The 13,278-nt window shown below is 48.5% G+C and overlaps 3 protein-coding genes across 3 annotated transcripts; all 3 read left to right on the top strand.

The window, feature by feature from the left end:
- Positions 1-4,601: 4,601 nt before the first annotated feature.
- Positions 4,602-5,787, top strand: TRUGW13939_00760 (uncharacterized protein; the record flags this gene model as incomplete). Its single annotated transcript, XM_035483966.1, has 4 exons — positions 4,602-4,652; positions 4,722-4,882; positions 4,975-5,118; positions 5,199-5,787. 4 exons carry the CDS (start codon positions 4,602-4,604, stop codon positions 5,785-5,787), a joined length of 945 nt encoding a protein of 314 aa, XP_035339859.1.
- Positions 5,788-9,574: 3,787 nt separating this feature from the next.
- TRUGW13939_00759 (uncharacterized protein) lies at positions 9,575-9,892 on the top strand (the record flags this gene model as incomplete). The annotated part of the gene is made up of 2 exons (XM_035483965.1): positions 9,575-9,705; positions 9,769-9,892. The coding sequence occupies 2 exons, from the start codon at positions 9,575-9,577 to the stop codon at positions 9,890-9,892; spliced, it is 255 nt and encodes an 84-aa protein (XP_035339858.1).
- Positions 9,893-11,021: 1,129 nt separating this feature from the next.
- On the top strand, positions 11,022-12,506 carry TRUGW13939_00758 (uncharacterized protein; the record flags this gene model as incomplete). The annotated part of the gene is made up of 1 exon (XM_035483964.1): positions 11,022-12,506. The coding sequence occupies one exon, from the start codon at positions 11,022-11,024 to the stop codon at positions 12,504-12,506; it is 1,485 nt and encodes a 494-aa protein (XP_035339857.1).
- Positions 12,507-13,278: the final 772 nt, after the last annotated feature.

Genomic DNA, 13,278 nt, shown 5'->3' with positions numbered 1-13,278 from the left:
AAGCGAAATTCAAAGCGAGTGCCCCGCTTGATTGGGCCAGCGGATCAACATATGGAAACACATGGAGATGCAGAACTGCCTCAAAAAAAATCTCAACTTGTATCGATTAATGTTTAAGCGGCACTTGCTGTTGATTAAAGGATTGTGTTGAGGTTTCAATGTTGAGAGAAAAGGCGGCTTCTCGCAAGTCAGCTGTAGTGAACATTTAACGTTTGAAGGATGTAAGAATAACCTATACTTGTGCGTTTCATATTGCAGCTTAACCGTGGATGATCAATTGATATCTAGTTGATATTCATTTATATCGTAACAATTGGTACCACATTGGTGTAGTATGGAAAGTGCTTGGGTCCGGGTCAGGTTATTTATCCCAATCCGGAAATATTCAGCTCTCGATGAATGTCGATTGGCAGAACGCGTTGACTGTTGCAGCTAAATAGTCTGTAGATTTGAAGAATGATTAATACATTCGACACATGGCTAGCACTTTAAAATTTGGAGGGCAACATTTTGAATGTTTTCCATTCCAACCGGGGGAAAATATGTAGAGAAGTCAAAGTCAACTGTATTTATTGTTACATAGATTTCTAGACCAATCAATCCCAAGGGCTATCAATTGCTTTAATTTGGTGTTTAAACAGCTAAGAATCAATATTCAAGAGCCAAGTTTATTGTATTTACGACATCTACATAGACGTTTTGAATTGCTTCTACACGTAGTGTCTACCAGTCTTCTCTTGAACCTGTCAATTATTGATAACTAGAGAATCCCATATCAAAACTATTCAACTCCATACTCCAGAAACGAGCTCAGCTGAACCAATTGCCTTCTAGATTCCTAGATTGCTACCATGTACTCTGTACTCCGTAATTCCACAATCAATTTCAGGCAAGCCAGATGCCTTCACGCAGGCTGATGCACATGCAGTCATCAATGTACAGGGATCCCAGCAACAGCACTTCCACTTTGCCATCGGCCGGAGAGTTTTTGATAAAAAAACAACCAATTCTTTGACGCGTAAGCTCAGGCAATCACCAATAACCACATAAAGATAACTGCCTAGAAATGTATGTTGGTGGCGCTCAGCCCACGAACTTGGCCATAACTTACTAACTACTTACTCCATGGCATGGAACACCTGATAAGGCGCCCAAGAAAGAAAGAAAATCCCTGCAATTCTCATACCCAAATAAGAAACGCTTGGACGACTCGTACATTCATTGATACCCCTGTAGATCACATGATCATTCATGCCTGCGAGACGATGCAAGTCGAACAGAAACTAAAACTCCTACAGTGACATTGTCATGTAAGTGACACCCAAACCGGTTTCGGATGCAGTTTGCATTGGCCAGATCCGGTTATATTGTACGACAACCTGTTTGGAATAACTAGTCCCTTTCTCGTAATAAATTAATTTACAAATCGACATGGATTATTATTATTAGAGCAACAAGCGAGATGACAATCTTTACTCATTCTGGTATTATTTTATTTTATTTTTAACTTTTTTTTTTCTCTCATCACGCTGCATGCTACCTGCAAAAAAAAAAAAATCCCACACAATACTACAGTCCCGAGTTTGCAGCAACGCAAGGCACGCTTGCATGCATCATGCATATTACACGCTTTGCTCCCTCACCTGCAGGTGGACACAGATATGTGCACGTTCTACAGAGTACAACATTACGTATCAGTATGCTTTGCAAGTAAGTATACATCACATTTATCCCCCGCGACGCTTCGATGGGTCCTTTTTACCATAATAGGAAGGGAATCGCCTGTTTGCCTGGGTTTATTCCTAAAATACTTACTATTAGTATACAGTGTCCAGTTGTACGAGCTAACGCGGTGATACCTATTGCCTTAATGGGAAGATAGCCCTGATCGTCATTAGTATTCCAAATTATCCCACTCAAGGGAAACAAAGAAAACCATCTGCAAATTTTGCCGCTGTATGCTCATTGGGCCCAGCATTCCTGATTGCGTAAAACGCTGGACCAGAAACATGAGATGCAGCCTGCATGATGCATCACTTTAGCGTGGTGTGACCCGGCTTCTTCTTGGCTTCTCTTCATTAATTGCCCTTTTATTTATTTGTATTATTATTTATTTTTCTCCCGCCCCTTTGTGTGTTGGCTGCTGTTGTTCTTTTCTGGGCGTGGGGTAGTCTAGTTAATTACTCCATACATTGCAAGTGAATTTGTGATCATGATGCATGTGGCTGCCTAGAACCCATGAACGTGCAAGCCATACGAAGTAGATAGATTCGGACCCGGAATAATCACATTTTGGGTCTCTTGACTATCTATCTGCACGTTGGATTTAAAACTTCCAACCTGCCTGAAATTAATTTAGCAGCCCAATCTCGAGTTTCCCATGGGCTTTGACTGCCCCGGTTCACATGCATGGTTTTCCCCAGAAACCAACAACCAACCGACCGTTGTTGAATTAATCGGTCATTGGCGAATGCCATAGCAGGAAAAAAAAAAAAAACATGACATACCTATCACAGTGGATCCTTGCTTTCACCACTTTGTAGCGGTCAGATATATCATATCGGGTAAAATTGGTACCGCGAAAACCGCTGGTTTCTGGGGAGCATGAGGTATCGATACATTGTAATAATACCCAGCCAAGACCACAAACAAATCGCCAGTCCAGGTGGTAATCCGGATAGACAAACCCGTCATTCCGGTGCAGATGGGGAGGTTGATGTTGTGTCACCAAGTGGCGCTTGTTTTGAATGTACACATCACAATTGACTCGCATATCGTTACTGCCCGCAATGACGCTGAATAATGTATGTAGGGAGCGCGATCGAGTGCATGACATCGAATCTGGCATTATTTGCAATCGCGCATTTCCAATGTGACTGCTCCAGGAGTCCAGACAGATTGAGATGTAGCAATAATAATCCTCCGATGTACGCGCCGAGAGTCGGGTGATGCATTCGCTGATTGATCGATACAACGCACTAAAAGTATACATCACACACCAGTGACCAGCGGCAAAGCAAAACTCCCTGGCTTGAGCATCCAATCAGTCACACGCAGCGCCTTGGCTCTTTTTTTTTGTCTCCCTGGATTCTTGTTGGCAGCATTTGCGTGGTGATCTAAAGACCTTTTCCGCTTTCTCCATTGGAAGATTGATGTGCTCCGTATACACGAGTATCATGATTGCTGCCCGACACAGAGCGATATGGGGGCGAACCAATGTCTGCCTGAAGTGATCTGATATGCATTGCACACATCATACATACACTCTGGACGGAATAGCAATGGTACTCCCCTTTCGTACCGACTGTTCTCCTTTTACGGATAAGTTGCTTCAAAGCGCTCGCGTGAGTCGAATCACTAGTCGAATGCGCACGTTATCCGGTGGGGAAAACAAAAAGTGCCGGTGGCAGCCTCATCAATGGAAATATTGAGTTGGTGTCTATCGAGGTCCGTGGGCCAGAACTGGGTTTCGCAGTATCGCAACGTTTTGGGTCTCTTGTCTCCGTATTCGAGATAGTACCAACTATAACTCCAAACTTAGTAGTAGGATTAACGATCCCTAAGGACCGGAACGATCTCCCCGGGGGGTGGTGCAACTCCCCTCCACTCGAGGGGGCGCAAGAATGGAACCAAAAAAAGCTGCATCTGCATTATTATTCTGCATCAGTGCATCAGCCCATCGCGTCGGAACCGACTAGAGAACGCTTTTCCCCCAAAAGGATCCGGTTCCTAAGTTCCCGACTCCCAAAAGTCAAACTCCGAACAAAGTTATTACATTTACGGTCGATCTCCACCCCTTTTCTTTTTCTTTTTCTTTTGTTTCTTTGCTTTTGAAAGTTTGCGCACTTTCTGCCTCGCCTTTCTTTTCTTTTTTTCCGTGTCCCTTTTTTGGGACCTTTCCTGTCCCTCTAGTTCGCCCTCTGCCAATAGTCTCCCAGAAGCTAAGCGATCGGTGAGAAAACGGCGTCTCTGGAACTTTTGTTCGGCCGAGTAATCACGTACTCGGGACTATTGACCGTTTGATGGGGGTTGCGGAACGGCACGTTGGGTCCTCCCGTCTGTCTGTAATAATTCCTTGTGAAATGGGTCGTCAATCTTGCACCTATTCAGTTAGGGTTGTTGTAAAGGTGGAAACCATTGGGCAGTGCTCGGTGTTCAGAAAAAAAGAAAAAAGGAATTGAAATTATCTATGACCAGGGTGTAGTCTGCAGCACCCGGCGTGTCCTCGATATCAGATGGGATAGGCCACCAGACGTAACCAGAATATGCTGCTCATCATGCTTATATATAGCTTCGCATTGCTTGTATTGAGTAACACAGGCGGAGTAAACAGCGGTTACCCCCACGCGGAGAGTCCTCCGACGGTGCATCCCGCGTCTACCTTTTTTTTTTCCGTCTCAAACTGTGTGCGCAACTGATTTGTGTAAATACCTGGTGAAGATTAATGTGCAGTCGCTTTTAGAAGACAGCCGGGTCGCCTGTGTAACATCTGATTCAAGATACTGAGAGCCTGAGATTGGTGGCATCGCAAACCGAAGCACAAGACAAGCATCCCTGTTCAGTGCATTGTTCAGACCAGAACTAAGAATAGATCGTTAATCATGGCTGTGCCAGCTTCCAAGGATCATGTCCAGAAATGGACCGTCACGGAGGTAAGCATCCCCCCTGTCGTTTGCTGACGACACCGCTGACCCGTGGGCACTGGTCACCGATACGAATAGCCATATCTCGACATTCGTGGTGGCTTGCTGGAAGGCCCTTACTATACCCCAGCCAGCAACGAGCTTCGATTCATCGATCTCGACCATGGTAAGGTCTACTTTCTCGACGTGGCTAAGGGACCCGACTCCTTGACAGCCATCTCAGTCGAATATCCCATTGGGTACGTGCAATAATTATCTCACCCAATGATTGGTTGACATGCTGCACGCTAAGAATCGATAAAGATTAGTTCGCTTACGAGATCCTTGTCAGAGTAACTGCCGATGTGGCCAACACGTCTGCGGACAACCCCAAAATTATCGTGGCCGCTAAGCATGGCTTCGCAACCCTTGACCGCCAATCCGGCGCGTTGACCTATGTCAACCGAATCTATAATGGCTCGGAGGAATCGTATAGGTAACTAGACCAGAAAGACCTGCCTAGAAAATAACCCCTTGCTTGAATAATGTGATAGGTGATTAATTCATGGGGTTTAGAATGCGATTCAACGACGGCGCTGTCGATAGTCACGGCCGTTTCTGGGCTGGCTCATGCAATGATCACCGAGTTGTCAAGGTCGAAGACCAAGGAACTCTATATCGACTAGACTCAGATTTCAGCGTGCATGCCATGGTCAAGCAGATGATTTGCCCAAATGGCATCGGGTGGAATGGGGCCGACAACGTCATGTATCTGACCGACTCCCCCAGAGGGAAAATCTATGCTTATGACTACGATGCCCACACCGGCAACATCTCCAATCGCCGGGATTTTTTCACCATCGACGCCAGTATCGGTGAGCCCGACGGCTTCGCTATGGACGTGGAAGGCTGTCTTTGGGTCGCCGTCTGGAGAGGAAGTCGTATTCTTCGTGTCAACCCTCAAGGTGACATCACAGGGGAGATCTCTTTCCCTACCAGATTCGTAACGTGTCCCGAATTCGTGGGCACCCAGCTGATCGTCACTACTGCTCTGGAGAAGGAGCCATTGTCTTACCCAGAATCGGTAAAATGGAGCGGTAAAGTTTATAAACTGGATGTCGGCGTGCAAGGCAAACCTAGAAATCCATTCCGCCCGCAGTTGTAATGACAAACTATCTTTGATGTGAATGGTCGATTGAGAAGTTGGGGATATTTGCGCGCTTTGCCAGTACTCTGGATTGGCTCTGCTTTGAATCATGCTTTATTCTTTTCCGTAAACAGTGTAATAACATAATGAGTAGCTTGTCACTAGTCAAAAGCTATCTTGCACTGAGTGGGGCGGTTCGTTGTGATCTGATTTTCGAGCGCTCCAATTGACCGTGTGCACTGTGCAGAGTATCCGTAACGATTCGCTAGTTTGCTTTTTCCTTTCACAAGACCGGAAACGCAATCTATGGAATTTGAAATAATCATTCAGCCTATTGTTTCAAGCAACCTGAGGCTTAAGCTTTAACCAACCACCTCCGTCAACTGGCTTAGCGAGGAAAAACAAAGTAATACTAGCGAGTCGCAAGTTCGGAACTCACTGGAAGCTCTGGCTATAACCATCGAGTTTAAGCTCGGTTCCATTGGCTGCGACTCGCAACTGTGCCCCCACAATTAGTGTTGACGATTCCGTATTATGGCATTGTTTTGTTACGGTGCCATCCGTACTATCGTAGGGTATGCTGCAATAACTGTAGACCTGTTATTATAGAAATGTCGATTAGTTTGAGAAAGAAACTTGGCGAATAGCAAGACCCTTCTCGGCCGAGTGAACTAGAGACATATTGGCAATGGTGACGAGCCGGAACCGCTCGGTACATATTACTATTTAGTTATTAATTCAGGCGCCCTACATAGTTCAGAGTATAGTAAAGGAACAACTGGGGGCGTACCAGGAGTGCTCCATATGTGGTGTAAGGTTGACAGCTGCCCCTGTCTCGAGACTCGCGTAAAATGACTCGAGATCGTCGACGTGCAGCTGTCGTGCATGGTGCAGCAGCAGCACTGGCAGCAACCGCACTAGCCGGGTGGACCTTGGCGACTTATACTTTGTACAGAGTATGGAGTAGAGGACGACAGTCAACTCATGTTGGTTGTCGACCTAGACCCTCGAGCCTGAGGCTGCTGATATCGTGCTTCAATTGCTCAGCGGTTAGGGTTTGGACTTTGGGATCTGGCTGACCCCAGAGAAAAAAGTGTAACGAGTCAATAGTCAATAGTCCGGACAGCGTATAGTCTATGATTCGATGTGGACCGAGCATTTGCTTTTCGCATGACTTGAACTGTGATCCTGAGAGGAAAAGACCCAACAGACCTGGAAGATGTGCGTGTCAGCAATTGCACGGCGTCGTCCTAAACGGCAGACGAAGTATAGATACGAGGATGCCAGACCAACAATGAGCAGCCAAGTACGGGGTGCGTAGCTAGTTGATAGTAGCGAGTGATAGAGTGCAGTAGTATGACTTTTAAAAGTTGATTATTGCTATGAAGATGCACCTGGGCCCGGCGCGCTGGGAAGGAGCTACCCGCGGCGGCTCCTGCCTTGCCTTGCCGGCGGCCCAGGCATTGTTTTGCATAGTTTGCAAGCTCCTACTGTTCAGGCCTTGTCTTGACCTCGTCCGTTCTCCTCTCTCCTCATCACTTTTCTCCTCTTCGTGTTGTGCTCGACAACGTTTGTTCCACGTGTATCATACGCTCCTCGTCGCCGTTGGGCTACGCATGACTCGCCGATCACCAACATTATGACTTCGACTCAAGTGAGTTTGGGCCCGGAAGAGTCCCCGCGACGGCGCGTGCAATGCGTCCAGGCTCCACGTCTCATCCTCTTTGCCGTCCTGAGATTAGACGAACCTTCCTGACAAGTGCGGAAATGGAGCACCAGACTAAAGAGCGGCTCACGAAGTCATGGGATGTGGCTGAAAGGGGAGAGACTAAGCCGCCAGGCACGGCGTGTCCTATGTCAAATCCGGTCCTGGCTAAGTTCCGTTGCTTACAAGCTAAGCCGTCTTTTAGCCACCGGCCGAGGCCCACATCCCGTCATGAAAGCCGTCCAGCATTAATTCCGCTGCTACGGAGATTAATCCAGCGATCTGGGAGAACGATCAAGGTTAGTTCTATGCGATCGGCGGCGTTTCTTTTCTTGAGGCCTTGACTAAGGAGTGTACGGCTGCTCTGTATGACCACCACGCTAGAGTCAGGAGTGTCGAGATTGTCAAGTCCCTCCAGCTTTGCCAAACATCGATGATCAATGGTTTCCTGTGGTTCTGCTCTACACAATTACTTCCCTTTACGGTTGAACGTGACGGACTCGAGCACGCTGTTAATTGATTGGATTATCTTAGGTCTGTAGCCAATCGCGGCCCTTGTAGCCCGTATAGGTGGATACATGACAACCAAGTTTAGGGGCACGGAGCGTTTGCTCCTACTGTTATTATTGGCAACGGTTATCTATCGTTGCCGCCGACTCGCCGGCCCACGACCTGTTGGAAGCGAGCGAGGCTGTGGAAATCCCACTCGCAAGCAGTCAAGGGACTTATATTTTCTCAGGATCGGGCGGCAAAGAGCGGGCTATTGTTGCAAACGACTAAGCCATATCCAGCGATTATCGGACAAAATTAGGTATAGCCACAGGAACACTGCTGCTAATAATGGCCTAATGCACCTGTATGCGCAACGCACATTTTGGATTATTGTGGTAGGTCCCAGACAACGTGCTTATTGGAATGCTGGCACCACCAGCAAACACGAATTGACATGTGGCTTCTTCACAGTGATCGAGTGAACATTAGGTGTTTTTTCTTGTGTGGCTCAATGTCCCATCTCATCGCCATCAGGTGTTGCTGCCCAACCACTGCAGTGGACTAGATCAAGTGATTTCTCACATCAAATAATAATAATGCATACGATTGAGCAGTGTTCTCCATTAGGGATAGCAAAATCCCCGGGGAACGGATACCATGGAGACATGCAGCCCGGAGCAATAGTAACATGCAGCTCTCGCATGCATCACATGAACTGATTATCTGGAGATACCTCATCAGTTACCAGTACAATTTCAAATCGACCCAGCCAATCACCGCTAAAATTCACGCTTCTGGTTATTCTCCCATCGCCGTCATAGGACCAATGACAGCATCCATTGGGATACGCAGCCAAAGTCGACAAGCTTTCTGGGCCTCTAATAATCGAGTTTTGGTCCGTCACCAGCTGTTTCCATCCGCTGGAATTTTCCAACAACTGATTCGCCACCAACAACAACTATCGCAGCTAGTTCAAGAATGACGGCACCATGGTCGATCCATTCCGTTCGTACGTGGGAGTCTCCTTCCAACGTCAGAAGCTAATGTCATTAGTGGATTACCGTCGCACTCGCCCTCGGTATTTTCCCAAGTCACAAGTGAAACTTTAAAGGCCCGTTCCGTAGCAACGGTATTAATAGCCAGATACGTGATCGGGGGGTGGATGGAGATAAAGGGGCCTGACACAATTATTGGGCGTGTTTATCCCACAACTAACATGCTATTGGGCACGGTGAGCGGCCGAGAACTCCAGGCTGATGAACGGACCTACTTGCGAACGGTGTGTCGCTTGTCAAACCAGAACCCAGGAACAGGGGACCTGGAGCCTGCTTTTCCGGAAATGTGCAGGTTGAATGCAAGCTTGAAGTTTTGGCCAATCCTTGGTGGGTACGTACTCTGTCCACACTCCAAAGTACTTCATACGTACGTACGTACTACGCAGCAGTTAACTAGTAGCTAACTACGGAGTAGTACTGAGGACAACTTCACTCACTTAGCTGAGACCCATGATCCACAGGCTCTCTTTTTGGGTCTTCCTGGAGATGACTATACCGCATACGGATAACGGGGCAGCTACGTACTCCGTATGAGCTCAAAAACAGACGCAAGATGAGAGTCCCACCACTACTGTCCCAGCTAAAGGGGTTTAAGACTCAAAAGCAGCAAGTGGATAGCGATGATCCACCCGGAGCAGCTAGCGGTTGGGCCACAGCAGCAGCCAGCAGGCCAAGTCACAAAGCGTAAGTAGGATGAGTGTACTATTTTTTTCAACCAAGCGGATGCATGGCCGGCGAGTTAATCAGCCATGTCAGACTTTTAGCGGTCCAAAAGTGGACTTTGGGCCCAAGCCGGCCCGCACCGGTTGCACACCCTTACCATGGAGACGGCGCTCTTGCACATGCGTCAAGCGGCGGCGCTAGCGAGTAGCATGATGCTACCGAGTCGACTCCTCTAATTAAGCTGGATGCAGCTAAGGATGCCAAACATGCTAAATGCAAATTTTCTTCAACGAACCGCCAACAAAGCCATGGGTGGCCGCGACTCCGGCTCGCCGCCAATAGGGGCCCCGGCGGTTCTGGTTAGTTGGGGACTTGTTCGCTAACCATCCCACCCCCGTACGCACTACGAATAACTGCGCGAGGCCTGGCTGACGGACTCCATCTTCCTCGCACCTCTGGCAAGCCTACTCCCTGTCCGTCCTAGCCCCGAAGCCAACATGCTCTTCCCGAGTCCCCGGCCCCATTTGATTTCCCCCCGGAGGGTCCATCGCCCATCCATGCCGGTCACTGCGCGTAGTGGGCGCCTGGTCCAGGTGCGAGCTACGGGCTGTCAAGGCGATCTTAATGTGCCCAAGCCCAATGCTCACCGCTTGGAGTCATAAACCCCTGCTGGTCGAACCGGACTTTTTCCTTTTCGCTTCCTTCCATTCTTCTTTCTCCTATGTCTTGGAACAAGACGTGATCTGCCGTCTCATTCGTGCCACCATTATAATCCCTGCCAACCCCCCAAACCCTACACCGTTCCGACCAGGGCCATACGTATCACATCCTATCTGATCAGGGCTTGCATACATACATATGCTTGCTTATTTCTCTACACAAACCCGCACCGCACTCCCCCGGTACTTACATACGGGCACATAAGCCTTCGATTTTATTTTTACTTTCCTTCGTGCCCTAAACTTTTCACTTTTCCATCTGCTTGCTACTCTGACCGACAAACCATCGCGGTCAACGATCCTGCCTTTTTTCGGATCTCCAGGCGAACTCGTGTGCACCTCAAGTGCAGACGTCTTTAGGACTGCAGCTGCAGGATCTTTTTCTACGACACTTGACTATCTTCGAAATCAGACAAGCTGGCTGCACTCGGGATCAGCGTTTGCCACCTTCCTCACTCGAAACCTCTCGACGGTCTTGATCAATATCGCCGTCTCGGTGACTACTTCGCGAACCAGTCTTCGCTCCCCTCTCAGGGCCACACCCGCCTTGAGAGGGGCCAGGACCGGCCATGTGTTGGACCACAGCCGTGGTCCAGAAACGAAGGACATCTGCAGCCTATGTCTGAAAACCGACCATCACCGAGTCCTTCTTTCCGCACGGCTATTAAGGACGAAGAGGATGAAAGAGAAAGAGAGAGATATAAGTTGAGGCAACTCCAGACGGAGTCACACGCAGCAACTACATCGCTGAGCCGATCTGCCTCGCAAGGAGCAGGCTCTAAGAGGTCCTTCGAATGGCTGGAGACATCCTCATCCAAGTCTAGGGCAGAGCCGGCCCATGCTCGCTCGATTGGAGTTCACTCTATCTTGAATCCCACCGAGGGCGGTGACTTGGAATCCACGTCTCGGCCATCCTCTCCAAAACAGCGGTCTTCATCGTCCCCTTTGGCTGCTATCCAAATGACTAGTGCCCAATATCCCAAGCACAACGGACCTTCAGTTTCACCACACAACCAACCCCGGCGAATCATCACACCCGTTTCACCTTCTGTACGCCACGCAGCTGTTAATAATGGAAAATTCGTCCCCGCTTCAGGCAAAGTGAGCGTTACAGAATCACCGTTTGTGCTGGCGCCACCAACGAGAACCTACAGCACCCAGGCGAATGCCCCAACGTCGACGGAGGCAAGAGTTTCGCCCAAAATAACTCTTCCTAGCCTGAATGCCCCCATATATTCTTCACGGCATTCAACTCCAGCCTTGCACCACAGCCGTCACCCTAGTGGAGGACTGGCGACGAACCCGAGCTCTCAAGCCTCCAGCCCCAGCACGCCTCACTCAACATTCAGCACATTCGCGCAGTCTTCTCCATCAATAGCGCCTGGGTTACTGCAACCGCCTGTGCAGTCACCGATTGACTCGCAGCCATCGTTCGGTGGCATGGAGCCTTTGAGTCGTACGCCGAGCCGGATGAGCAGCTCAAGGTACGGGGAGGAGCACGCTCAAGCACCTCTACCAGGACCCCCTGAGATGCTTGGTCAGAGCGGACCTTTGATTCCGCTGATGATCGACCTGAAGTCAGGATCGAGGAGCCAGGCTGAAAAACGCAAGGCCAATAGTGACGCGTCCCGAAGATTTCGCAACCGCAAGAAGAATGAAGCGGTTCTTGAACAGAGAATCACGCAGTTGATGGAGCAACTGCAGTCGGTCACAGATGAAAGGGACTATTACCGGTCTGAGAGAGATCATTTCAGAGACACCCTCATCCGTCACGTCGGCGCCGGACAGATGCCTTCTCGACCGGCATCTCCACGGCACCACAGGGCCAGTGTGGGAAACAGCGACAACATCAAGGTGGAGGGCACATCCAAGAGTGCCGGAGCCAGCCCGTCCATGGCTTCTTTGCAGCCTCGGCCTCCTTCGCTTCCGGGGTCAATGCCTCGTTCTGGTAACGAGGCTCCCGGTTATACACCACCTCCAATCAGCCAGCACCGTTCCTCGTACCCTGGTTCATGGCCACCACCTGGCACCGCAGGTGGTGAAGGATCCCAAGGCCCATACCGACCTGACGCTGGCTATGCTAGCAACTGGAATCGCTCTTAAGAGTCACGATTCACTAATAGGGCTTTCTTTTTCTTTCGTTGTTGTTGTTGTTGTTTGACCTCTTGAAATTTCTTTTTAATAAATTTGTTTTGCCCTGCGTTTATTTTCACGCATTTGAAGGCGTTTCGGGTTGAGCCATGTACAATGTTTTCGATCATTACAGATCACTACATTACTTGAGCTGCGTGTCTTTGAAAGATACTACTACCTCTGCTCCGCTGGTTCGCAAAGAACACGGCGGGCGATTTTGGAAATATGGAAATTGAGCGAGTTTCACGTGTCGGAGCCGACACGTCGATGTACAGTATATATGGCGTTGTTTTGGGATTGCAGAATATACCAAACTAGCTGCGCGAGCGGTGCTTTGAGAACAGAATAGTGAATAGTTAGAGAATGCATAGATTATTATTGTGGTTATTATTTGTTATTTTTTCTTGTAAATATTATTACATATTATTTCATATTATTTAATATTATTATTATTCATGCACCACGGCCGTTTCTCCACGTGCAGAGAACTGCCAGCCAATCATCTGGCCATGTGCCGCTGCCCCTGCCTGAGCGCACACAACATTCTCTAAAATGCTTCATGAGATGCTTCTTCTAGATAGAGATAGTATTTCTACTTCTGTGTCAAGAATGCCACTGTCTTTTGTATTTGCTGTATAACGACTTTGTTGCGGAATACGTAGTTATACCCCTTGTTACGGTGAGCTTCTTGCCCTGGATCTGGATGTTTTTGTGCGTGACAATAGACTAATCATCACACCAG

This window comes from Talaromyces rugulosus, chromosome I (assembly GCF_013368755.1).
Source record: "Talaromyces rugulosus chromosome I, complete sequence".
NCBI lineage: Eukaryota > Fungi > Ascomycota > Eurotiomycetes > Eurotiales > Trichocomaceae > Talaromyces > Talaromyces rugulosus.
This window is presented reverse-complemented; position numbering and strand designations above follow the sequence as displayed.